The sequence below is a fragment of the Astyanax mexicanus genome, chromosome 4 (genome assembly GCF_023375975.1).
Source record: "Astyanax mexicanus isolate ESR-SI-001 chromosome 4, AstMex3_surface, whole genome shotgun sequence".
Taxonomy (NCBI): Eukaryota; Metazoa; Chordata; class Actinopteri; order Characiformes; family Acestrorhamphidae; genus Astyanax; species Astyanax mexicanus.
Window position 1 is genome coordinate 9,884,594 of NC_064411.1, and position 27,771 is coordinate 9,912,364.

Consider the following 27,771-nt stretch of genomic DNA (forward strand, 5'->3'; position numbering starts at 1 on the left):
AGTTTAATTGTTAGAGGGAATGATTAGATTTACCTGTAACTGAGTGATTTACTGTGTAAATAGTGGAATTATGAGCGTGTTCTCCATAAACCGCTGTTACTAATTCAGATTTATTTTTTCCACAGGGATGAACGTGGGCCGGGGAAGGTGAACTCTGGTCAGACCGGCTGGAGGCAGCGTTAGCTCCCTTTATGAATGTTTTTTTCTTTGAATGTAATAAAGTTTTCTCTCTTAACATTATTATTTTTGCTTGCTGTGTTTTTATTGTCACTATGCTTATTGTAGTATCACATCTCAACTAGTGGGTATGGGTAAATAAAAAAAAAATAAAGTTTATGAATCATGTGTTTTATGCAACTAAAAGATAAAGATAAATTAGCTGACTGTGTATGAATGTACTATTGTGTGAAACGTAGCTTAGTTTGATAATTTAGCTCTGATGGCTCATATAAAATATTTATCATATTATGATTTCATTACTCATGCATTTCTATGAAGCATCTAATCAAAAATAAATTAAATACATAAATAAAACTGACCATACTCTGAGAATGAAGTGAGGAAAAGTGTATAATTAAAGTAAATCATGAATATTTAAATGTCTGTAATATTTGGATGAGTAAAAGAGAAATAGCTGCTGCTGCATTGAGATTTATGACGTATGCTGACTCCAGAGCGTGTCCCGAACGCGCTGCTTTATAAGATCCCTTATGGGTGAAAATGCTGCCGAACAGGGAGCTGCCTTTGAAGGCAACCTTGGCAGCTCCCTTCAGATTGGAACGCAGCTATTGGCAACATTAGCCAGCAAGGTAACATTAGATACTTCGTAAAAAAAAAAGCACTGTGAACATTGGCTAGCTAGATAATGTTAGCTACTGGTTAAAAAAGAAACGCTGGCAACATTAGCTAGCTAGTTAACACCAGCTACTTTGGTCCCCTATTATGGGCCAGTTCTGCCTATTAAACAGCTCTCTTTTTCTCTCTGCCAGTCGCGTTAAGGACACATATCAGCTCCCACTGTAGAAGAACACTTAAACATTCTCACAAAATAAATCACATCATAAAACATTTTACTATTGCTAACTCTTTTTTAAATCTCTGCATAAAAAGCTGTGTGATTTTATGTACCACGAACGTTTTTTTAAAAAAAAAACAGCAACTGGATAGAAGGGTACATTTATTTTGAAGGTAATTGAAGGTTCTAGCCCACTTTAGGTAACCTAACCAATGCTATTTCGATAACTAAGCTAAGCTAGCAGGCAATTTCAAACTATAATATACCACTAGAAGCCTTAAACACATTAAATTTGTATTATGTTGTTGTTATATAGTCTAAATGGTAGGATAATGTACAAGCTGTCTGTAATGTTTAATCCTTTCCTTTATAATTAACTTCAGCTGTTAGGTGTGGTATTGGTAACAACACTGGGTCATTTTACAAGCTAATTTTGCTAATGCTAATGCTCCTGCCTCAGTGCTGAAAGAATCTGTAAATCTAAGCTTACTGTAAATAAACAGAAGCGCTTTAAACACCCAAATAAACAGTTTTCAGAGGAGAAATCTGTGTAGATTAACATCTAGCGCTCACTAACCTTAAAGAGAGAGAAAGAGAGAGAGAGAGAGAGAGAGAGAGAGAAACTTCTCCATACCTTCTGTAGTTAAGCTGATCCTTCTCGTCCTCCGGCGCTCCAGCTACAGACCCCGGAAGCTCAGCCTCATCCGGGTTATGTACAGCCCCGCCCCCTCCCCCGCTACATCACATTATACCCATCACCGCTAGAGGTAGCCCGCGAGGGAGTCCTCAATGCATGGAGCTGAATGGAGCTAAACAGCTAAAACTCTCATTTAAAACACTGTATAACTACTTCTCTGGGGTTTTCCTTTAATTTTACAAAGTAGAACAAAGTATTTCACTAAAATAGGAAAGAAAACGTACCTCTATCTTTCCATTTTCTAAATCTAATGTTTTTTATTCAGTAAATTTACTAGCATTACTGCTACTGATGCTGGAGTAACACACAGAGCTCATTTAAAAGGGATTAAAACTGCAGTTTAAAAGCTTTATTAATTATCTCTGTGGTGATTAAATAGTTATAGTTGTTCTGTTTTGAGGAAATTCGTTTTTTTTATTTTATAAAGTATCTTACAATTATAAATTATTATTTTGCTAAAAATAATAATTAATAAATGTTTAGTACTTTTTAGAATAGAAATGTGTATGTTTTTATACATTCCAGACTCAGTTGAGTGACTGAGATTCAGAGCAGATTCTGAAGTGAGTTTTTTCCTCCATAGAGATTCTCTGATTGCTCCTGTACAACTCCAACAAACAGCACTTACTAATTACTATGGAAAGATCAGTGCTGTTGTTAGAGCACCAATTGTAATATTGATTCCAGTAAAACCTTTTAAAAATCTAAATTTCATTTAAAATATTATAATTACAATTTCTTTGCATTTACCTTCTTGATGTCTTGCAGATTCTTGAAAAGGAGATCGTACTGCAGCAGATCTTGTTTGTTGCTCACCTTGTCTATAGTCTTACTAATGGACCATCCTGATTTCTGTATAGAAGGGTACTTCACACTTGTAAAAGCATTTGAATCTTCATATGCAAATTTCAGTTTTTAAACTAATTATTTGTAAAATAAAATGGATTTAATTTGTTCATAGAATGATAAAAAAAAACTTTTTAAACTTTTCCAAAATAAGTCCAGCAATCATTCTCTTTCTACTACAAAATATTACCCAACTTTTACACAAAAGTATTGTACATATTAAAGGAAGACGTTGCTGATGTTGAGAGTACTTTGGCCAAATTAGATCTGGTTCTGTGTAGAAATATAAGACAAACACCCCTGGTTGCTTGAGTCACTTAAAACTACCACATAGCACCAAATTTTACTCAAAGGTCAGGACTATTGTTCTAATGGATCTTTGTTTCAAATAAAGTGTTGAAAAGAAATCTCCCAATTTCTACTTTAACAATAGTTCTGACCTTTGAGTAAAATTGGTAAGTGCTATTTTTTGGGGTAGTTTTAATCCTCCTGTTACCTTCAAATTTACTAACACCTTTTATGTTTGGGGTCAATTTCACCCCAGCAATTCCAAGCTACAGAAAATTATTACATATTAATATAATTTTTAACCAAGTTTATGTCACATGCTATATTTGTTTGAAATTCATGCTCAGTCACATGGGAGTCTGGATTGTAAAGAAGAAGATCCTACTTGTTCCATTCATCCCATATTGCTGAGTTTATTTAAGCTCTCATCAGTCCTGCCTTGTTTCTGTGTTATTGAAGCGTAGGACACGGAGGAGACATGGACTGTGTTTAGAGACGGGCTGGATCTGTCTGCAGCCCAAACACCTGTTCTTTCTTCACCTTTTCACTTGTACTCTCCAAACTGAACAACACAATGTAGACTTACATGTGGGATTAAATCCAAGTCTTTCTAACTATCCCTCTAAACACACACCTCCCTCTAAATGTATCATCTAAAGTAGTTTATCCTTTTAGACTGATGGTGTTCTGAAGAACTCAAATGCTGATTTTATGTTTGGACGTGGCTGACAGCGTATCTGCTGAGACCTGGAACTATTCTGATTACATTACCAGCACTAAGTTTATCATTTTCTTCAAGTGGGGAGACAGACCATAATAACTTTTTACTTTTGGAAGGTAGTCTGTTTTCTATTGGTTGAGAGACAAAAAGAGGGTCTACAGTAAAGGGCTGATTCTCATCAGAGGAGGATTCATTATAATCAGGATCCTCTCTAAAGTCCTCCTTTTTCTCAGACACATTCTCCTCTATGTCTCTGTCATGGTGAAAGAGATGTGAGAAATCCTCACTGAGAGAAAACCTTTTCTTAGACGTCCTTTTCAGTAGAGAGAGAGAGAGAGCAGAAAGAGAGAGAGACAGAACACATAGAGAACTGGTTTAGAAGCTGCTGTGAAACCTTTTATATCTCTGCATTTCCACTATGTTGTGTGAACAATATGTTTTCAGGAACAATATATTCCTCCACAAGAATGAGAAATATCAAGTTCTCATGAGAATTCTGTTTTCCCCACCCCCCTGTCACATCAACTGTCAGTGGTTCTTGCACTAATACAGTTATAATTATGTTATTTTAGGGGTCTAATTTTTTTTGAAGAATATAAAATTGCATGTCATATTGACCTTCACATCATTTAACACAAATGTGGGTCAAATTCTGATATTTTTATGTTTTATAAAGCTAAAATAGCCTGAGGTCAAATTGACCCCAAACAACACTAATGTATACAAAATGTGTAAAAGACACAAAAAAAAAACATCCCATTAATTTTATGTTTACCCAGTTGTCTCTATTAAATGAGGAAAAGTCACCAAATATGAAGTAAATAAAATGAGATTAACTAACTTATTTAAATGCGTTAAACAGTGAAAGGGGTCAAATTGACCCCAAACATAAAAGGAGGATTAAGTGACCTAAGCAAACAGGGGTGTTTGTATTATATTCCTACACAGAACCTGATATAATCTGGCCCAAATAGTCTCAACATCAGTAACTTCTTCCTTTAATATGTACAAAAAGTTCTGTCTAAATTGGGTAATATTTTGTAGTAGAATGAGAATGCTTGCTGGACTTATTTTGGAAAAGTTAAAAAAATAAACACCATCCTATAAACAAACAAACTCTTAAACAAATGTTATTTATTTTATATTTAATTAGTTTCAAATGCTTTTACAAGTGTGAAGTACCCTTCTATACAGAAATCAGAATGGTTCATTGTGATGTCAGAGAGTGATTTTACAGGGAGTAGGTGTGAATGATCTTAATTTATGTAAATCTTTCAGAATACATAAATAGAAAGACTTTAGACAAGGTGAGCAACAAACAAGATCTGCTGCAGTACGATCTCCTTTTCAAGAACCTGCAGGACATCAAGAAGGTAAATCCAAAGAAAATTTAACCATAATATTTTAAATTAAATTTAGATTAAAAAAAAAGTGTCTACCGGAATCAATGTCACAACAGCACTGATCTTTCCATAGTAATTAGTAAGTGCTGTTTGTTGGAGTTGTACAGGAGCAATCAGAGAATCTCTATAGAGGAAAAAACTCACTTCAGAATCTGCTCTGAATCTCAAGCCACTTGACAGAGTTGGGAATGTACAAAAGGTATAAATATTTTTTATTCTATAAAGTATCAAACATTTACAATGTATTATTTTAAGCAAAGTAATAATTTATAAATGTTTGATACTTTTATAAAGTAAAAAATTTACTAATTTTCTCAAAACAGAACAACAATAACTGTTTCATCACAGCAGAGATAATTATTAAAACTGCTTTTAAACTGCAGTTTTTAATCCTTTAAAATGAGCTCTGTGTGTAACTCCAGCATCAGTAGCAGTAATGCTAGTAAATTTACTGAATAAAAAACATTAGTTGTAGAAAATGGAAATATAGGGTTTTGTTTTCTTTCCTATCTTAGTTAAGTACTTTGTTCTACTTTGTAAAATTAAAGGAAAACTCCAGAGAAGTAGTTATACAGTGTTTTAAATGAGAGTTTTAGCTGTTTAGCTCCATTCAGCTCCATGCATTGAGGACTCCCTCGCGGGCTCCCTCTAGCGGTGATGGGGTATAATGTGATATAGCGGGGGAGGGGGCGGGGCTCTACATAACCCGGATGACGCTGAGCTTCCGGGGTCTGTAGCTGGAGAGGAGGAAGAGCGGGATCAGCTGAACTACAGAAGGTATGGAGAAGTTTCTCTCTCTCTCTCTCTCTCTCTCTCTCTCTCTCTCTCTCTCTCTCTCACTCTCTCTCTCTTCAACACGCTGTTCTACATTCACTCCTACACCCACACCACCTTCAGCACCTTCAGCATGTGCAGCATTTACACCACCAGCACTGGATCTTCTCCTAGCTCTGCTCAGCAGTCTGCAGTAGGGGGTCGCGGAGCTGGGGATGGGGGGGGGGCTTTACAGATCATACACAGGATAACGGAACCTCACACTCCTGCCCCCCCTCCCCCACATCACTAATACACACCTGAGATAAATCAGTTCTGTGGAAATTCCTTTTTAAGTTTGTGTGATCAGTCTCTACACATTTCTTAGTTACACTAATTTAGTTTAGTTTAGTTAATTTTCCTTTACTTAATCCGGTTCCACAGGTAAGTTGCTGGTAAATCATGTGACTCTCCCATCAAAATAAAAGTCCACTTGTAAAATATTAAATGTAAGAATGAAAGATTTAGTGATTATAGTGAGGAAAAGTTCAGGCAAGAAGAGGAATTTCACAAGTAACATTTATTAGCTTACTGATTTAACAGAAAACTTGCTATTTCACTGTAATAACAAACACAAATATTAGCAAATTACAACATCTTTAGCCCCGCTGTTTTTAAGAAATCCCAGTTAAACCATTACTGTGGAATACAGTCTCCAGCTGCTCTTTTGCTGATACTTTAATAATGATGATAATAATAATAATTACAAAAACATGAATTTGATAATAATAATAAGAAGAAGAATCACACTTTGAGCAACTTGACAAAAATACACAAACATTTATGTAAGAGGTTAAAAAGACTACAAAAATAATTGAAAAAGAACTACATAAAATAATATGAATTCTTACAAATTTTTATAATTGTGTTAACCTTTAGTAAACAAAAGAGACTCTTATGTTTTACAATCCTGTTGGAGGTTGGTTGATGTGTTGTAACAGTAAAAAGGTCATTATTTTGCTGTGATTTTATTTTGATTACTACATAAATTTATATTTATTACTACAATTCCCTGCACCAACAAGGCAACTGCATGTTTTTTTTTATTAATTATCCCTCCGCGCCCCCCGTAGCTCCAGAGGAACTTGAATGCAGCTCCGTGAAAAAGTGCTGTTTTAAGCAAATATAAGGATTTTTGAGAAAAATTACTGGCAAAATGAGCTCTTATATCAGTTCTAGTCACTCTCATTTTTAGCGGGTATTGAAGCATATTTTGCCTAATAATTAATTATTTCTGCCCCGGTCGGGTTATCGGATCTATCGGATTTCCAAAAAACACATCTTGAACTCAGGAGCGCATATCACTGTTAGCCTAAAGCCAGTGTGGTGGAAAATAATGAACTGTTATCAGGAGTTGTTAAAATGAAAAAATCAGGGTTGTGAAGCATTGATTTGGATTAATGTATTTGGTTAATGTGTGGAAACTTTTATAAATTGGTTTTGTTGTAGAAAAGAAAATGAAAGGTGGGCTACCCCCACCTCTCGTCCGGGGTACAACTCCCCTGCGTGTTCGTTTGATAGAGAGAGTCAGACAGTGGAGTGAAGTTGAAAGCAAACCAAGCATTTATTACAAAGTGCTGAATATTCAGGAGAACCAACACATGAAAGACCGTCTAACAGCCACCCAGCATAAGTTCTGACCCCCCTCTGATCTGACTCCATGTTTATACCCCAAATGACGTGAAACCTGCTGATGAGGCGTTGCTAACGATTAGCTCATGTTAATATGCATAATTTCACGTGTTAGTAATCCGTTTCACGTGTCTGACCGGACCACTAGTGTTTGGCCTTGACTGTGTTCTTCCAGGATGGAGCATCGTGGCACTATCTGTGTGTGTGCGTCACCCCCCGCTTTGAAGCAGAGGTTTTAGGGAGGCACTCACTCACCAAAAGGCCGCTTTGATCTAAGGCCTCTTCTGTAGCAATTTAGCCCCGTACCAGTCGAGTTGATGACCGTTAGTTAGGGTCATGCAGTAAACAAAATACTTCAAGCCTGAGCTACATCTCATATGTTATATGTTAATGTGTTAGTAAATGTATCATGTGGGTTAATTTGTCATATAATAGAGTCTGTGTTAGTCACATGCCTGATCAAACAATGTTTATCTATATGTGTAAATAATATATATTGTGAGTATTGGTTAATCTTCTATATAAATGCGTGTAAAATACACTGAGTAATACAAATGATCAAATACAATGTGAGTATTGGTTATGCATATAGAATACAAGGTTTCACACAATGATTATGTAAATATAGATACTAAGATAAGTAATCATAACTGAAAGATATTTGTCAATACACCCAAGGTATAATAAACAGTTACTCTTCAGTTTAAAGGAAAAAGCTTTGGACATCATCTGTCGTGATCAATGTAGAATGAATCAAGCATCGGCAATGTGATTCGAACCTCAAAGCTTCATATTAAAGGGTAACATCACTCACTTAGAATGACTTAGAATCTCTTCAGTTAATTGACCTGCTTTTATTTTAATATTCAATGGCATTTTTCTGTGTTTTTTTTCCAGAAATGAAAATATTTTCCTGAAATTCATCACCAACAACCAGGATATTTATCAAAAGATCAAAGTTAAACTGCTGAAAGAGGTGAAGCAGAAGCCTTCCTGAAGAATCTCCAGAACACGCAGAAACAGTTTGCTACATTTAAAAGGCAAATGAAGCCAAGTCCTGACATGGAGAAACATCAGCACTCTGCCAAGAATTTTACTAAACAGAGTACTCTCAAAAAACACCAGCGCATTCACACAGGAGAGAAACCACATCACTGCTCAGACTGTGGAAAGAGTTTTAATCAACAGAGTGATCTCAAAAAGCACCAGCGCATTCACACAGGAGAGAAACCGTATTACTGCTCAGACTGTAGGAAGAGTTTTATTACACAGAGTAATCTCAAAATACATCAGCGCATTCACACAGGAGAGAAACCTTATTACTGCTCAGACTGTGGGAAGAGTTTTACTCAACAGAGTGATCTCAAAAAGCACCAGCGCATTCACACAGGAGAGAAACCATATTACTGCTCAGACTGTGGGAAGAGTTTTACTACACAGAGTAATCTCAAAATACACCAGCGCATTCACACAGGAGAGAAACCGTATCACTGCTCAGACTGTGGGAAGAGTTTTACTACACAGAGTAAACTCAAAATACATCAGCGCATTCACACAGGAGAGAAACCGCATCACTGCTCAGACTGTGGGAAGAGTTTTACTCAACAGAGTGATCTCAAAAAACATCAGCGCATTCACACAGGAGAGAAACCGCATCACTGCTCAGACTGTGGGAACAGTTTTACTACACAGAGTAATCTCAAAATACATCAGCGCATTCACACAGGAGAGAAACCGCATCACTGCTCAGACTGTGGGAAGAGTTTTACTACACAGAGTGATCTCAAAAAACACCAGCGCATTCACACAGGAGAGAAACCATATTACTGTTTCGACTGTGGGAAGAGTTTTACTCAACAGAGTACTCTCAAAATACATCAGCGCATTCACACAGGAGAGAAACCGCATCACTGCTCGGACTGTGGGAAGAGTTTTACTAAACAGAGTGATCTCAAAAAACACCAGCACATTCACACAGGAGAGAAACCGTATTACTGCTCAGACTGTGGGAAGTGTTTTACTGAACAGAGTAATCTCAAAAAACACCAGCGCATTCACACAGGAGAGTAATATAATACAGGAAATTGACAAATCCTGCACCTAACAGCTGGGGTTATGCATAGGGCTCAGCCAGGATCTACTACTCACTCAACTAACAACAATAGCAAAACCACCACAATCTGATACTGGCTCGACAAGAATCCAGAAGCACAGCCTAACACTATGTTCATGGTCCATTGCCTCAACTGCCAAGTAACAGACCTACCAAAAAATAACCTATGAGCAAACAGAATCCCTCCTTAATCTAAGCTCACTTCCTTTAACTATGGCAACAACACACTTACCTAAGCACAATCACACACAATAAATCACATTATAAGTTGCGTGAGCAGAACACAGCAACCACTACCATCTGATACTGGCTCGACAAGAATCCAGAAGCATAGCGAACTATGTTCATGGTCCGTGCCTCAACTGCCAAGTACTCAGACGTCTACAAAAACTCATGAGACAAATTACTACAAGAGCAGGACCACACCAATCCCCTTCATCCAAACTCTAACACAAACTTCAGTGCAAGCTCTTCTCAGGGGTCATCAGGCAGGCAGAAAAATGTCCCAAATTTGTCTCATGGCAATTAAAAGCGCAAATCATAAATTCCACCAGAAACAAATATGAACTGTATTTAACAATGGATTTTACAGGTTCAGCAAAACTATTCTTATCCAGGGATGATGTGTATAGAATTCCATGTTATGTTTGTATGTCTTGTAAGTTTGAATATTCCAGGACATTCTTTGTGAGACAGAGCTCAGTTTTTAGGTTAGTTACTGTTGCGCAGTAAGGTTACAGGCTCATTCACTCCCTCTGCTGGTGTTCTTGTTTGTCTATGGTTCAGTCCAATTAAAAATCTGTTACTATAGAGGGATATAGAGGGATATTTGGTTGTGTTGTATTACTCAAGTTTTATACTCTCTTATCTTTTCCTTATTGAATATTAAATGTTGCTTATGTTTTTTTTAATCTCCAAAGTTACTAAGAATATCCAAATAATGTAGTTTCTTAATTGTTTTTATCCAGTACAAACTATTATCTTTGTATAACTTCACCTCTATATTTACCCATGTGTGTTTTAATAAACGGCTTTTATATTGCAGATCTCCAGTCTCATTGTGTTTTCTCAACACATGTTTGACATGAAACCTATAGGCCTGAGATTGTCATATCCAGTTATATTAAGACTATGGTTTGTGTTTTTTTTCTCCTAAATCTCTTGTAATGTAGCTATGCATAACCAGTCATATTAAGACTCTGCTTGAAGTGCAAACAGAGACGGAACATGTTTTAAGCACAGTACAGTCTTGTTGGTCACTCTGTTACCGTCTGTCACTCTGTTAAAAGTAGCAGAAGCATCTTCTATGCCAGGAGTATTTAATTAGAATTCAGAATGATCCAGTTATACAAAATTCCTGTCTCTCTGTCGCACTCGGCGTGACTTTAGTTTTCGTCCGTTCTCGTTTTTCCGCCCATTCTCGCCCAGGCTCACTATCTCCTTATAAAGGCGTTTTTTCACGGCCATGTCCCAATTCAACAGCCGGAGCAGCGGGACCGCGACCCTGACAACACAGGTTCGATCCCGCGTGAGGAGCGGTGTGTTTATTTATTTATTTTTTCCACGTCTGCACAGATCTGATTGACTGAAGAGAGTGGTTGGTGATATTACCGCACACGTGATTGGTCTGTGATTTACTGCGCCGCAAAGCGTGTATACAATTAAATCCTTCTCAATAGGTTTGGGTCCGGACCCGGACCACGGTCCGCCCGTGACCTCTGTTCTATGCAAATTCCCAGAACTTTCCTCTTCTGCTCACTGCTCAACCACCAAACTCGCTGCTACTGTGTTGCCAGTTGCCAGTGTTGTATCTTAAAAAGTCCACACTAAACTGTGAGAGGTTTAAGCTTGACGAGAAATATCGTCACGTCTTAATCTCGTGAGATCTCGTGCCACGATACAGGATTTGCTATTTTACTGACCAAATGTATAAACAAAGCATTTCCTGTTTTACTGTCTATTGTTATTGTTAGCTAGCCTAGCTAAATGTACAAATGTAGCATTTGCTGTTTTAATGACTATTATTATTCTTTGCTAGCTAGCTAAATGTTCAAATATGCAGTTTGCTGATTTACTGAACATTATTATTGGTAGCTAGCCTAGCTAAATGTATAAATGTAGCATTTGCCGTTTTACTGACTTTTATTATTGGTAGCTAGCCTAACTAAATGTCCAAACAACAGTGTTTGCTGTTTTACTGACCATTATTATTGGTAGTTAGCCTAGCTAAATGTACAAACAAAGCAGTTTAACAGTGTTTTACGGCCGGTATTTATTTATTTTTTATTTCTTGCATATTTTTTTTCTTAAATGTAATTTGTATTCTCTTTCAAGCATTCATTCGGTATCTCAGTATGGGATACGCCACTCTTGCATATTCCTCATGTAGCCCCGGCTAATATATATATATATATATATATATATATATATATATATATATATATATATATATATATATATATAGCACCTTTAGATTTTACAACTGTGAGATAAAACAGATAATACATATAAAACTGACATAAACTACAAAGTGAAATATACAAGTTAGTGGAAAATTAACACTACATATACATATAATACAGAATAAGATACAGAAATAATTTTAACTATACATGCAGAAAAAATATGTAATAAAGTAAAAAATAAAGTAAAGTAATGCTTAATCTTCCTTTGTTAATTTTGATTTATGTGGTAACTAATATGCGGAAGGAAGAAAAGCTTGCGCATTTACTAACAATTCCCTACTTTACCACATGATGCCACTAATTCCCGCTCTCTCCGCACACTTTTGAAGGCATACGCATGCCTTAAACCTTGCTTAAATGTACGCTCGTTTTCACGCCAAGTATTTCTTTATAAATCACAATTCTTGCGTGAGATGTTGCTTACGCACATTTCTGCCCTCTTTTTATGCGTACGCACTCTTTATAAATGAGGCCCCTGCTCTTTATGAGGCTTTGATTCAGCAGTAGATTCTCTCCTGTCAGATTCCTGTCAACATTAGCCTGTTAGCAGCTAACAGAGTTAGCAGTGAATTAGCTCTCTTTCTCTTATACTGTTTAATAAACTGAGAAAAGCACGAATAATTTATGGGTAAATTTATGAGATTAAACTAATTCAGATTTAATTAGTATAATTAAAGGCTGATTTTTGGTAAGTTAGGAAAAAGCTGAATTAGCTAGCTTCCTAGTGTTGGCTAAGCTAGCTACTGAATGTACCCAAAGTTTCTGAGGAGAAAGAGCATTGATTTTCTGTTTTCTGTGACCTAGAAAGGTTTTTAAACGGTTTGGAGGAACTAATTGCCACCATTCTAACAATTCTACAAATTACTATCTGTTTTAAGCTAATTTGCCTCAGTAAGAGTAAATTATCCTCAAATTTTACCTCAGTTTATTTAATTGTTAGCGTTTAGTAGCTAACAGATTTAACGTTTATTTACACAGGTCTTAAACTTAAATTTAGTTGTTTTTTTAAAACATTACTCACACCTTCACTGTTTCTTATAATTCATATATTCTTTTCTCTACAGTGTACAAATCAGTGAGTCTTGGTGAATGTTTCTGTTCTTATTATGGTAAATAGGGCCTGTAGAGATTTAATAGAAGAATCTGTTCTTTAGAACATAATGTTTTATATCATTATTAGAAGCACAAACACACCTGAGATTATTTATATTTATTTATATTTTACAATTACTGTTACAAAGAGCCAAGAGTTGGCCCAAAGACTTCAGGAGCTAAATAGCTCCTCCACTGAGTCCCACCCACAGTGCCTGCAACCCTCATGCTTCCGCTTGTTTAGCCAATCAGAGCGATGCTGAGACTGAGGGGCCTCAGTTGGGGGCTTGCATACCACAGATAGAGAGGACTTCTGTAGAGGAACAGTGGAGATAGTGGACGGTGTGCAGCTTAGTAAAGTTTTGTGGGATTACCGAGGACATTTAATTCTTGTGTGCATTCAGATACCTGTAAGTACCTACACTGCTGTTTATTCATAAAGTGTAGATAACTATTACTTTCCAAGTTGTAGGTGTACTTTCAAGGAGTTACATGCTATGCTAACTGATCAGCTCTTTGTATAGCTCTGTATAGCTTCTAGCTGTTTCTGATCTGCCTATTATTATTACCAGATAACACCTCATAGAAGTGTGTATCTTTGTTTAGGTGTTAGTGTTGTAAATTGTAGTCAGTAATGTGTTTCAAGTAGTTCAAGTATCCCTTTTATATCTGTTGTTTCAGAATCACACACTCACACAGTCGGATTGCATTCATCTATTCTGTATATACCACAACTCCTCTGCTGCAGTAAATACTGTTTTCAGAGTACATCATCTCCAGCATTTTAATCAGATGCACCACAGTGGCTTCTACATGGTTTAATACCAGCTAGCTCTTCTTAACAATTACAATACGATTTTAAAATTGTCCTGTTGAAAATATTTATCATTGGTTCGTTTATTGTATCTATCAGAAGCAGACTGTATCTGCCCAATATCATTTATTTTACTCCAATATTCAATACACAGAGTGCATTATTAATATGATGGCATGTTGAATCAGATTTTTCACAGTAATATATGTATACAGAAATAGAGGGTCAGGTGGACGGGTGCTTGTGTTACAGAGTGAACAGGGTGGATTTAACACAAAACTGCTTCACAAGACTCAGTGCTAGATAGTGTAAATGAAGCATCAGGCTGGAGGATTAACACATCAGTTCAGATATAATAAAGAAGACATTGTTTAACTGTTTAATGCGTCTGAATATGTATTTAATTGGTAAATAAAATGATGTAGTAGATGCTTTGAACAGAACAGAAGTATTGGGGATAAATCAATAAGGATCATTATTCTGAATACGGTTTATATTTCATTTGATTTTATTTTTTTGGTCAAATGGTGAAAATGTTAGCTACAATAAGTGCATTTATAATTATAATAATCTTACCACAAAAAATTATATATGTATAAAAGGACGGGACTTTTATTGTGATGTTAGTTCTATCTCCGGTAAATCTTAGTGTTGCCTGATTCAATTACCTGTTCTAGAAACGGAGCTGACCACGTTTAGTATGCTCCGAGTTAAAGTTAGAAACTTACCTTCAGCCAAGTTCGTCTTAGAAAGAAATATATTTTTTCTTATAATGTTACTTTTATCAAAGAGTTATGTCTCCTGAGTCAGAATACATTAAAAAAGTCCCAGCGCAAAACTGTATTACCCAGCAACACTAGTTTTAGTACAGTCAAACCTCTGAAATCCACATATTTATACTATTCGCCTAGTATTAAACATGCTGTCAGTGGCTAAAGAAATGTATTTTTCTCCATAATGCTTCTTTAATTAAACATTAAATCATGTCGTTAGACATATCTGTATATGTTTAACAAAATATTTTAAATACTGGTAACATTTATAATAAATGTACATCAATTAACCATGCTTACAACAGTTACAAACATTGTAAAATGCCTAAACTTTTTAAATGACAAATGTTTAAACATTCTTTATTATTAAAATTCCTTAAACTATTGGCTCAGATCATAAGTAATTAACAGGATATACTTAATTTTTACTTCATAATGCCAAATATTTCTCAACCCAAATGTTAGTTTCTTCTATTCTGTTTCTTCTCAGTTTTTTCCATTCTTTAAGTGTATAAATTCCCTAAAATTCCTTCGGGATAAATAAAATAAAGTATCTATCTATAATGCTTGTTACGGTGGGTGACCCAGGCAGGTAGACGAGGAGACGGACGCAAGTGCAGGTAAGGGCAAAACAAATAATAATTTATTAAATAAATAACAAAGATAAACAAAGAAACAAATAAACACGTAACAAAGATAATAAACCAAAATAAACGAGGGGGACTAGAGAACATAAACAAACTAGAGAAAATAATAATGATAAACAAACAGGGAATATATACAAGGAGCTAAACTAGAAATAAACACAAAGCAGGGTATATACAGGGAGCTAGGGAACACGGAGCTAAACAAGAAACTAGAAAAAACCAAACAAGAAATAAACAGAGAAAAACACAGAGCAAGGACTAGGGCTATGAAACGCGGAGAAACACAGAGAGACAAAACAACAGAGGTTAGTGCAAAGACCGACCAGGGACAAGTGACAGAGGAGGGATATTTATAGTGACTTGAAACACACAAGAATTGGAAACACCTGGGGTAGGGGCGGAGCTACAAATGAGACTTGTGGTGGAAAATTACTGAGACAGGGGACACAGAGAAGCAGGGGTCACGTGGGAACAACACAACAGGCACAAGAACAGACAAAACAGGGCGAGGACCTGACAATGCTGGTTGTTTAGTTGTGTATTTTTTTTAAACAATGTCAAAGTGTGAAGTGACTTCTTATTCTTATTGTCACGTTCACGTATTTATTGCATTGTATTATAATAATAATAATAATAATTTTAATAATAATCTGATTATTATTATTCATTATTAAGTATTATTGTTACTAAATATTATTAAGTATAATTATTATTAAGTATTATTATTAAGTATAATTATTATTACAGTGTTTTAACAGTTTTTATTAAACAGCATGGACAAAGATACTTTAATTTCCTAACATGTTTTATTCTGTGTATTAATACAGTACAATATGGAGTTTTCTGTTAAATTAGCAAGCTGTAGAATCTTGAGCTGTGATGTCATGTAGATGCATGAAATAAGTCTTCGCTGATACTGTTCTTTGTATATAAGAAAATCTATTACAGAAAAAATAATAATTAGTACGAAGAACAGCATCATCAACAAGCACCCAGGTTTGCTTGGAGAGAGCTGTTTTCTCAAATCTGATCTGTAGCTCTCTGGCTTGAATTGCTGAAGTCCAGCCTTTTATGTTTGAAAACACCTCACATCTGGAAACACTTAACGTACGCTCCTATAGCGCACATACATAAGTTAGTCTGACTCAATGTATGGGAGGGGAAAGAAGTGTTCCCCTTTCTAATGTGTTTAAGTTAGAGCCTAACTCCATCTGTTCCCTGTGGTCCATAGGCCATTCTGTGTGGAAAATATATAGAATAATAGTGAATAACCCTGCTTAATGGTAAATAACCCTGCTTGCAAATATGTATGCTCAAATATACGTCAATATAATCTTTGGAGTTTTAAAGATGTTAAGAAGGTGTGCAAAGCGATTCCTTTAGCATTGATTCAGTTAATCAAACAAGTCATTTTATATTCAAAGGTGACTGTTTCGATGCCCACATTAAAAGTGAACGACTGTAATTTAGTTGACTCCAAGTGTAATAATAAGACTATCAATGATGATTTGAAACAAAAGATTTACTATGAATATAATGGAGCTTCTTTCAAGAAACTTCCTAATAATAAGAATATAAATATGACTTTTGATTATTCCAAATTTGTTAACTGGCCCATATCTCCTAAAGTGAAGGAGACCCATTTCAAAATTATAAATATGATTTATCCTGTAGCCCTGTTTCTTGAAAAAATATTCAAATTTGATGTTGAATTATGTACTTTTTGTAAGTCAGAAAATGAATCTCTGGAGCATTTGGTTTTTTCATGTCAATATTCACACACTTTTTGGATGGACATCAGAAATTGGATTAATATCAAACTTAATATTCCTTCTTTTGAGGTAGAGGACATTTTGTTTTATATGAACAACTTAAGTTCAGCTTTCTCTGATGCCATAAATATAATTTTACTTTTAGCAAAATACCACATTCACTGCAGTAACTGAAAGGGAAATAAGCCCTCTTTCCCCAGTTTCATGAATGAATTTAAGTCATATTATTCTTCATTAAGTAAATTAATGTAGCCCCTGGTAAATTTTGGATTTATTTTTATTTTATTTCGTAAAGTGCCTATGTTGTAAAGGGTTTAAAATCACTAAAAACTGTTTAATATGGTTAAAATGTTAAAATATATAAGTTCATGGGTAAAAAAAAAAACAAAAAACAAAAAGAAACTGTGTATAACAAATGTGTTAAAATACTGAGTATGAGACTTGTAAGTTGAAAAGCGTTTTCATTGGCTAAAAGTGTTGTCACTCATAGATAGAGTCTGCCTTGTCTGTTGATTGGTCTTTTGTCAGTAGGGGGCGGGAAGGAGAGGAGTGTGTGTGTGTTTTGGGAGAGAGCGAGGGAGACGGGGAGAGAGATATGGAGAGAGCGAGGGAGACGGGGAGAGAGATATGGAGAGAGCGAGGGAGACGGGGAGAGAGATATGGAGAGAGCGAGGGAGACGGGGAGAGAGATATGGAGAGAGCGAGGGAGACGGGGAGAGAGATATGGAGAGAGCGAGGGAGACGGGGAGAGAGATGTGGAGAGAGATAAACGCAGCATCTCAACGTAGGAAAATAATGTAAAACACGTTATATTTTGTGAGTTTGTTGGCAAGTCAGCGCTGTGGTTGTCAACAAGAGAGCCTTAAAGTGGACTGAGAAGCCCAAAGAGTTAGAAACGAGGGAAACGCTCCCTCGTAAAAGTTCAGTTCTGACTGAGGTTCTGCTGCTGAGGTGTGCACGAGACTCCGCTAGCATTAGCCCCATCGGCTAACAGCACTCCGGTCAGCTAAAGTTCGCTTCCCCAGTGGACTGAATCAGCGAGACTGAGTACCAGGTACAAGTGCACCGTTTTCACCTCCACCCTCACCAGATAGCGGTCTGAGCTGCCGCGAGGCTCAGACTTCCTCTGGCAACGCTGGATTTCCCTCTCAGAAGCAAGACTGCAGCTCTCTACTCCATTCCACTCCACGGACCTGAGTAGGCCAAGTGTTTCTTCTGGCGCGAAAGTTCGCGAAGCGGCCATTTAGTTGAGGCCACAACGTTCTCTACAAGCAGCTATTCAGGCCTGCAACGTACACACACACAGACACTACAGAAAAAGGGGTACCCCGCATTTATTGTTTATTTGTTTTTCTCTCATTTTTTCTGAGTAATAACTGAAACCCTAAATTATCTGTCTCAAAGGTTTATTGAGTGTGGGCCCACAATAAGTCTGTTTTGATCATTAATAAGTCTGATACTTATCAATCTGGTATATCTGAAACTGCAGGGGGTAGTATAAATAACTATTTGTGTTTAATATGCCCATTGTTTTGTTTAACTCACTTTATATACTGGTTCTGTGAATTGAAACATCTCTTTTGAACAGCTAGATTGAGATAACTCCAGTATATACTGGGCTGGCTGGATTTTAAATAAATATACTAGCTACAGTTAAAGTCATTTCTATGGTTTATTTTTTATTTCTATTATAGGCTGTGTTTTATTTTGCTAGATCTAGTACAGAGTCACATATTGGATGGTTTAAGTTTCTTATACTATTCACACAAGTTACATATAAATGTGGCAGATGTAAGGTTTTACACATAGGGCTCAAGGTAATAACGGGTAGCAGTAATTAATTCCATATTATACAAACATTGTCTAGCAGCTCATTAATTATATGACAGAGCACGTACCCACCTAACTCATATAGCATAGCCTAGAGTTAAGGGGCACTACATTAAGAAAATGGAAAACTGGTAGAATCATCACACACCAGATCTCTAGTAAGCTTTTGTCTAAGATTATCATTTTATTACGTTGCTCTAGTCTGTATGTTTGTGTATGCTCCCCCTAGCTTCTAAATTGTAGCTATTATCCTCTACAAGAGTTTGTACTATTGTATATTGTTGTGTTTTGTATGTTGCTAAAAACAAAAAACTGATAGGTGTTTAAACTAATTATAATTAAAAAAAACTATTAAAATGTATAAGCCTGTGGTGTTTTTATTTATTTTTACACATACCAAGTCTGTAAACTACTTTACAGTTCACATTTCTGTAACCTTGTCACGTCTTGTGCTGTTAACTCCTCTGTCCATTCCACACCCAGCTCTAACGGAGGCTCTCAGTCTAACAACTACACTACCCAGAATGCACCACCCGCTGACATAACGCACACACCTGATCACGTGACACCTCACCTGCTTCCTCCAGGAAGTCCTGAATACTGATTACTGGCACTATAAAAGAGCACTCCACACAAACACCCACGCCGCGTATTGTAGGTTCTCCTCTTTACAAAGCGTTCTATATCTCTTGTCTCAGCTATTTTCGTGTATGACCTCTGATATTGGATTACCTGTGTATTACCTGGACTGTGTTTTCTCTACTGCCTCTTGGATTATCTCTGCTGCTGGATCTCTCGTGTTTGAACTCTGGACTGTTTCTTGGTTATGGTATGGTTTTGTCTACATTGCTCCTGTTATTGGTGATTACCTGTTTTTGTGTACCAATCACAATCTACCTTTGTTTATTATATAATAAGCATTGTTTTATCAGTATCTGTACGTGTCTGCATTCTGTACATACCATGACAAATCTAGATAGACTGGGAGATAAATTACAAACAAAATACAAACATCAACCAGAAAATAATTTGTAATTAATAATAATTGATAATTATTAATAATTGTCTTTGTTCTGGAGCAGTTGATTTATAAACTGTGCGTTTTACACTGTGTCAGTTTAGTATTAACAGGTGTATGACATTTTAGAAATTTAATTAGTTTAGCATTATAGCAAACCTATTTGGGTTATACCCATCTTATGGGGGGTGGTCTTTGACCAGTTGTAGTATTTCTCAAGCTAACAAAGAATTTTTTTTCCTTAAAATACACAGCACATTATTATAAATAACAGCTGTCTGCGCCTGGTTTTGCTGGACCTGAAATTCTGCATGGTACATTTTATCAGTGTCATGGTGAGCACAGAATGTAGACACGTGCAGATACTGATAAAATTGTGTTTATTATAAAATAAACAGATGTAAGACGTAGTCAATACAGAAAAATGGGTAATCCCCAATAACCAGAGCAATGAAGACAAAACCATACCATAAACAAGAAACAGTCCAGAGTTCATACACGAGAGATCCAATGTCAGAGGTAATCCAAGAGGCAGTAGTGAAAACACAGTCCAGGTAATACACAAGCAATCCAATATCAGAGGCAAAGGCAATAATCAGCGTCGAGAAAAACAAAGGCAAGGTCATACACGAAATAAACTGAGACAAGAGATAAAGTAACGCTTTGTAAAGAGGAGAACCTACAATACGCGGCGTGGGTGTTTGTGTGGAGTGCTCTTTTATAGTGCCGGTAATCAATATTCGGGACTTCCTGGAGGAAGCAGGTGAGGTGTCACGTGACCAGGTGAGTGTGTGATGTCAGCGGGTGGGGCATTCTGGGTAATGTAGTTGTTGACCTGAGAACCTCCGTTAGAGCTGGGTGTGGAAGGGACAGAGGAGCTAACAGCACCAGACGTGACAATCAGCAAGCTCATAAATTTGCCAAAACTCTGTGATTCATGTTTAGAAATGGGAACCAAATACCATGTCTCCAAATGTGGTCCTGTATCAATATCCTACTAACCATTAAAAATGAGGTACAACACGTCCATCAAAATATCAGTTTATTTTATTCTCAGAGAGAGCATGAGAGCGAACCCCCCATCCCTCTCAACACACACCCCCTCCACCAACACACACACACACTTTCCATGCCCATTCCTTTGTTGCAGGATGGCGTGAATGTAATAAAAACTCTTCACAGCTCTGTAAAACTTAAAATCCTTCATTTTGACACCACGGTATACAAACTGTTGGTGCTGGCAAGTCATGTGACTACTTTCAAAATAAAAGTCAGCTTGTACAATTTTAAATGTAAAAATGGAAGATTTAGTGATCATAGCGAGGAGAAGTTCAGGTTTAAAAAGTAATTTCACTAAGTAACGTTATTTGGCTTACTGATTTAACAGAAAACTTGCTGTTTCACTGTAATAGTAAACACAAATGTTAGCAAATTAAAATATATTTAGCCCTGCTGTTTTTAAGAAATCCCAGTTAAACCATTAAACAGCTGCTCCTTTGCTGATACTTTAATAATAAAATACAATAAAACATGAATTTGATGACAATAAGAAGAATCATCACACTTTGAGCAACTTGATAAAAGTACACAATTTAACAGAATGGATTAAACTGAGAAGAAACAGAATAGAAGAAACTAACATTTGTGTAACAGAGTTAAAGACACTACAAAAATAATTTAAAAAAATACATAAAATAATATGAATCCTTAGAATATTATTATAATTATTTTATCCTTTAGTGAACAAAAGAGACTCTTGTTATGTTTAACACTCCTGTTGGAGGTTGTTTGATGTGTTGTAACAGTAAAAAGGTCATTATTTTTCTGTGATTTTACTATGAACTACAATTCCCTGCACCAACAAGAGAACTACGTGTTTTATTTATTAATTGTCCCTCCGCGGCCCCCGTAGCTCCGGAGGAGCTTGAATGCAGCGCAGGAGGAAAACAGAGCTGAGGAGCTCCGTGAAAAAGTGCTGTTTTAAGCAAATATAAGTATTTTTGAGAAAAGTTACTGGAAAAATGAGCTCTTATATCAGTTCTAGTCACTCTTCTGTGCATTTTTAGCGGGTATTGAAATATATTTTACCTAATAATTAATTATTTCTGCCCCGGTCGGGTTATCAGCTCTGAGGTACAGCCGTTTCAGCGCCAAAGCACTACATGTGACTGAGCCTGAAAATGTGTGTTCATGTGCTGTATTTACTTCTGTTTCATGTTTTATAGATGTATATCCAGTTGCAGATGCTTAATAATCGACTGGGATTATTTTTGTTGTGTATGTGCAGGTATGTTGTGGTTCTTTCTCAACGTTTTGTTCTGCTGAACCGACTACTATAGTTTAGATTTTCTGCCTCAACATGAGCCTAAACCCCAGCCTGAACTCCAGCCTGTCTGACCCGATGCATGAACTCGGGCTGGCGAGAATTCCCCCCGCTGTTCTCGGGATCTGTCAGGTTCAGCAGAGGAAAATGTTCTGTGTTTTAATGTAATAAATCACACTGTGATTTTTGTGCTGATCCACCAGTTACAGCTTATCTGCGCGTTTAAAGCTCAACGCATGAATTAATTGATGCGCTGCGCAGGTCAGGCAGAACGTGCGGGATTGAGTCGGTGATATGTAGGAGATGTATATGCAGTTGCAGACACTTAATAATCTGTTGGGTTATTTTTTGGTGTAAAGTGCAGAGAGAATAAAGGCAGGAGGAGAGAATGAGACCTGCCTCTCCGTCTGCTCTTTAACAAGCATACTAGAGCAGCAGACGAGCTGCTACATTTGGCTTGAGAAATATTTGGCATTATGATGTAAAATGCATCAGAATAAGTGGATTTCTAAAAATGTGTCCACAATATCTGACATAAATTTGTTAAATGACTCTAAACAAGACATCACATATTACTAAATTACCAATGTTTAAAAATGTAGTAGATCCTGTTAACTAAGTCGTGAGTTTTTAGGAATTTTAATGGTGAATAATGTCTAAACTTTTGTCATGTAATAACTAGTTGAAGCATTAATTAACAATTTTACAATGTTTCTTACTGTTGTAAGCACAGTTGACTGATGTAAACTAATTGTTAATGTTACCTGTATTTAAAATATTTTGTTACATATACAGATATGTCTAACAACGTGACTTAATGTTTAACAGAAGTAACATTATAAAGAAAAAATATTTATTTCAGCTGCTGACAGCATGTTTTATACTGTACTATTTCACAATAGTACAATTTAGTACTTATTTTATTATCTACATTATGCATTTATAAGTTTTAAAAAAAGCTTTTATTAGTTTTAAACACTGGCTGTATTCGGAATGGCATACAACTATACTGCATACTGCACTAGTATGTACTGCATACTACACACTGCCCAGTATGTAGTATTCAGTACTCCAACATTTTTGATTGTAGTAACCTACACGCTCCCGTGACACACCAGTCAATGCTCTGTCAGCCCCCCCGCCATCACCCCCCCCCCATCATCCCGATATCATCGACCATAGCGTTGTTTCACTGTAAACATCATCATCTGCCCATTAAGGAGACATCGCCCAACCCTAATTACTGTCATTTTTTAAGATGTATGAAATATTTTATAATTTAGTGTAAAGGAAAAGGCTTCGGACATCATTGGTCACGTGATCAATGTAGAACGAATCAAGCTTCGGCACCGTGATTCAAACCACTGCATGTTGTTTTTTCGGCACGTTTCTTTCTTTCTTTCTTTCTTTCTTTAAGTTCTCAGTTTCTTGTGAGACCATAACATAATTAAGAGTGTCTGAACAGTGGGAAGTCCTTATAAAGGCACTAAACAGGTGGCTGGAAGACCACCAGCGCCCCCTTTTTATGGAAATATGAAGATGTCCCTGTAGTTTTATCTGTATAGTTTAACTGATTTAGGCAGTTCTGTTCAGTTAAATGACTTGCTTTTATTTTAATATTCACTGGCATTTTTGTCTTTTCCAGAAATGAAAATATTCTCCTGAAATTCATCACCAACAACCAGGATATTTATCAAAAGATCAAAGTTAAACTGCTGAAAGAGGTGAAGCACAAGCCATCCAGAAGAATCTCCAGAACACGCAGAAATTGTTTGCTACATTTAACAGACAAATAAAGCAAAGTCCCGACATGGAGAAACATCAGCACTCTGTCAAGAGTTTTACTAAACAGAGTGATCTCAAAAAACACCAGCGCATTCACACAGGAGAGATACCGTATCAATGCTCAGACTGTGGGAAGAGTTTTAATCAACAGGGTCATCTCAAAAAACACCAGCGCATTCACACAGGAGAGAAACCGTATCAATGCTCAGACTGTGGAAACAGTTTTAATCAACAGGGTAATCTCAAAAAACATCAGCGCATTCACACAGGAGTAAAACCGTATCAATGCTCAGAGTGTGGGGGGAGTTTTAATCGGCAGAGTCATCTCCAACAACACCAGCGCATTCACACAGGAGAGAAACCGTATCACTGCTCAGACTGTGGAAAGAGTTTTAATCAACAGAGTAATCTCAAACTGCACCAGCGCATTCACACAGGAGAGAAACCGTACCACTGCTCAGACTGTGGAAAGAGTTTTAATCAACAGAGTCATCTCAAAATACACCAGCGCATTCACACTGGAGTAAAACCATATTACTGCTCAGACTGTGGGAAGATTTTTACTACCCAGAGTGCTCTCAAAATACACCAGCGCATTCACACAGGAGAGAAACCGTATCGTTGCTCAGACTGTGGGAGGAGTTTTACAGCACAGAGTAATCTCAAAAAACACCAGCGCATTCACACAGGAGAGAAACCGTATCACTGCTCAGACTGTGGGAAGAGCTTTAATCGACTGGGGACTCTCAAACTGCATCAGCGCATTCACACAGGAGAGAAACCGTATCACTGCTCAGACTGTGGGAAGAGTTTTAATCAACAGAGTGATCTTAAAAAACACCAGCGCATTCACACAGGAGAGAAACCTTATTACTGCTCAGACTGTGGGAAAAGTTTTACTACCCAGAGTGCTCTCAAACAACATCAGCGCATTCACACAGGAGAGAAACCGTATCACTGCTTAGACTGTGGGAAGAGTTTTACTAAACAGATTAAACTCAAAATACACCAGCGCATTCATACAGGAGAGAAACCGTATCACTGCTCGGACTGTGGGAAGAGCTTTAATCGACTGGGGACTCTCAAACTGCATCAGCGCATTCACACAGGAGAGAAACCGTATCACTGCTCGGACTGTGGGAAGAGCTTTAATCGACTGGAGACTCTCAAACTGCATCAGCGCATTCACACAGGAGTAAAACCGTATTCCTGCTCAGACTGTGGGAAGAGTTTTACTACACAGAGTAATCTCAAAATACACCAGCGCATTCACACAGGAGAGAAACCGTATGAGTGCTCAGACTGTGGGAAGAGTTTTACTACACAGAGTTATCTCAAAATACACCAGCGCATTCACACAGAAGAGAAACCGTATCACTGTTCAGATTGTGAGAAGAGTTTTGCTACACAGAGTCAACTTAAAAATCACCAGCGCATTCACACAGGAGAGAAACCGTATCACTGCTCAGTCTGTGGGAAGAGTTTTAATCAACAGAGTCATCTCAAAAATCACCAGCGCATTCACACAGGAGAGAAAACTGTCCCAAATTTGTTCCACGGCAATAAAAAGCGCAAATCGTAAATCTTTCAGACAGAACACCTTATCCTACACAAATGTTTCACTTTGTCACTTGGGACTCGTTCCACCAGAACTGAATTTAACAATGGATTTTACAGGTTCAGCAAAATTAATCTTATCCAGCGATCATGTTTATTGAATTCCATGTTATGTTTTCTTATATGTTCGATATTCCAGAACATTCTTCGTTAGACAGAGCTCAGTTTTTAGGGTAGTTATGGAAGGAGTTTAGTTCTGAAGAAGGGATAAACTTAGTCTTTAAAATTAAGATGTCATAGTTAGAGTAGAATTCTTAGCTGGGAACTAAACATTTAGGACCAAATCTTCAGAGCTTATGATTTTAATCCCCTTTCTAGTATATGCAGATTTGATTATTTCCATGAATTTCTAGTATCTCTGTTTTCACTCTGTGGAAGCCGTCCTCAGTTCCCCAAGCTTAGCATAGCTTAGCTTAATACTATTAACCACTAGGCCCATCTGCATGAAAGAAGAAGTGAAAACACCACCTGAGGAACTCCAGAGAGTGCTCCCAAAAGTGAGACCCAGAGCCACAGAGAGACGAGTGCCGGGTACTGCCGTGTGGACCGGAGGAGTATCCAGACTCTGCAGAGAGGCCAACAAATTCCTTTCCAGAGGTTAAATAAAACGCTCCATCTGTAGTTCCCATACTGAATCAACCTCCTCCAGGCTTGTGTAGCGCAGTGAGGTTGTGGGCTCATTCATTCCCTCTGATGGTGTTCTTGTTTGTCTATGGTTCAGTCGTTCTGATTAAAAATCTGTTAGCATAGAGGGATATTTGGTTGTTGTATTATTCACGTTTTATGCTCTCTTATCTTTTCCTTATTGAATATTATATGTTGCTAAAGGTTTTTAATCTCCAAAATGTACTAAGAATATCCAAATCATGTAGTTTCTTAATTGTTTTTATCCACTACAAACTATTATCTTTGTATTGCTTCACCTCTATATTTACTCATCTGTTTGTTTTAATAAACGGCTTTTAGATTGCAGATCTGCAATCTCATTGTGTTTTCTCAACATAAGTTTGACATGAAACCTATAGGCCTGAGATTGTCTTGTTATTATTTGTTAAATACTCAAAGGCGCCCAACAGAGAAATCCAGTGTAAAATGGATTTGTGTTAAAGTGTAACATAATAGTCAATTTAAGATTGAAATTCGGAAAAAGATGTTTTTTTTTTGTTGGTTCAGGCTTAAAAGGGTTAAATATACAATTACTTCCAAAGGTAGAGTAGCATGTGTTTAACTTGATTTCATGTTTATAAAGTTTTTTATTGTGAGTGCTTGTGGGTTGTGTTGTTTTGTTTTTTAAAGAGCATAGTCATTCACCAACTACACTTAATTACCAAATTCTACATTTGAGTAATTGACCATTATTATTAATGTCTAGCCTAGCTAAATGTTCAAACAAAGTGTTGCTTGTTTTACTGACCATTATTATTTGTAGCTTGTCTAGCTAAATATCCAAACACAGCATTTGCTATTTTACTGACCAAATGTATAAACAAAGCATTTCCTGTTTTACTGACTACTATTATTGATAGCTAGCCTAGCTAAATGTACAAACAAAGCAGTTGCTTTTTTACTGACCAATGTAAATGTTTCAGTACTAGTAACAGTGTTTCACGTCCGGTAAATTTGTTTTTATTTCTTGCAATTTTTTTTTCTAAATGTAAATTGTGTTCTCTTTCAAGCATTCATTCGGTATCTAACTATGGGATACGCCCCTCTCGCATATTCCTCATGTAACCCCGGGTAAAAAATGTAAAACCCCCTAGTTCTAAAATAGATACGCTAATAAATACAGTAATAAATAAAATCATATAAATTCAAAGTAATGGTTTAAAAAGGTACTAACAGGCTCAAAATAGTTATTGTTTGTGTAAATAGTTTAAAAAGAAAACAAAAGCCGTACAGAGTACATATTTTTCATTTATTTTCTGTGTTAATGCAGGAAGGTTAGCTAAAAGTGATTAAGGGATCTACTGAGGGAGAAGTGTACAGGTGGAGGGTGGAGTAGAGGATTGGGAAGGAGCCCATGGGACGAGAGAGAACAGCGGAGATGCGGGAGTAGCAGCGCGGGAGAGGCGAGGAGGAAAAAGTTCCTCACAGGCTGAACTAAATT

The 27,771-nt window shown here is 36.7% G+C and overlaps 10 protein-coding genes across 17 annotated transcripts in view; 7 read left to right on the plus strand and 3 right to left on the minus strand.

Annotated features, from left to right (window-relative positions):
- The window catches only part of LOC125801409 (zinc finger protein 239-like), a 285,147-nt gene extending 258,511 nt beyond the window's left edge, over positions 1-26,636 (plus strand). The window contains exon 3 of the transcript XR_007438688.1: positions 25,725-26,636. The gene's annotated coding sequence lies outside the window, so the exon portion shown is untranslated. The remainder of the gene's footprint in view (positions 1-25,724) is intronic.
- Positions 1-27,771, minus strand: part of LOC125801273 (zinc finger protein 239-like) — a 256,548-nt gene that overhangs the window by 122,456 nt on the left and 106,321 nt on the right. The gene's annotated exons all lie outside the window — the stretch shown is intronic.
- Positions 1-27,771, minus strand: part of LOC125801434 (zinc finger protein 239-like) — a 223,537-nt gene that overhangs the window by 89,412 nt on the left and 106,354 nt on the right. The window lies entirely within an intron of this gene.
- Positions 1-27,771, plus strand: part of LOC125801215 (uncharacterized) — a 236,099-nt gene that overhangs the window by 61,061 nt on the left and 147,267 nt on the right. The gene's annotated exons all lie outside the window — the stretch shown is intronic.
- Positions 1-27,771, plus strand: part of LOC125801280 (zinc finger protein 239-like) — a 316,465-nt gene that overhangs the window by 60,237 nt on the left and 228,457 nt on the right. The window lies entirely within an intron of this gene.
- The window catches only part of LOC125801206 (zinc finger protein 585A-like), a 308,944-nt gene that overhangs the window by 59,237 nt on the left and 221,936 nt on the right, over positions 1-27,771 (minus strand). The gene's annotated exons all lie outside the window — the stretch shown is intronic.
- Positions 1-27,771, plus strand: part of LOC111190034 (zinc finger protein 239-like) — a 250,622-nt gene that overhangs the window by 50,617 nt on the left and 172,234 nt on the right. The window lies entirely within an intron of this gene.
- Positions 1-27,771, plus strand: part of LOC125801461 (gastrula zinc finger protein XlCGF49.1-like) — a 256,787-nt gene that overhangs the window by 26,851 nt on the left and 202,165 nt on the right. The gene's annotated exons all lie outside the window — the stretch shown is intronic.
- LOC125801199 (zinc finger protein 271-like) overlaps positions 13,421-27,771 on the plus strand; it is an 883,173-nt gene continuing 868,822 nt past the window's right edge. The window contains exon 1 of the mRNA XM_049477534.1: positions 13,421-13,495. The gene's annotated coding sequence lies outside the window, so the exon portion shown is untranslated. The remainder of the gene's footprint in view (positions 13,496-27,771) is intronic.
- On the plus strand, positions 13,422-26,636 carry LOC111189734 (zinc finger protein 271-like). 4 transcript variants are annotated; one of them, XM_049477400.1, is made up of 3 exons: positions 21,606-22,072; positions 22,165-22,226; positions 23,908-26,636. In XM_049477400.1, the coding sequence occupies exon 3, from the start codon at positions 24,073-24,075 to the stop codon at positions 25,627-25,629; it is 1,557 nt and encodes a 518-aa protein (XP_049333357.1). In that variant the 5' UTR covers positions 21,606-22,072; positions 22,165-22,226; positions 23,908-24,072; the 3' UTR covers positions 25,630-26,636. The 4 variants fall into 4 exon arrangements, with proteins under 4 accessions (XP_049333355.1, XP_049333358.1, XP_049333359.1 ...); XM_049477398.1 differs by lacking the exons at positions 21,606-22,072; positions 22,165-22,226 and adding an exon at positions 13,422-13,495; XM_049477401.1 differs by lacking the exons at positions 21,606-22,072; positions 22,165-22,226 and adding an exon at positions 17,789-18,414.

Bases quoted from the DNA above. Each gene is read 5' to 3' on its own strand.
- LOC111189734 (XM_049477398.1), top strand. From the start codon at position 24,073: ATGGAGAAACATCAGCACTCTGTCAAGAGTTTTACTAAACAGAGTGAT.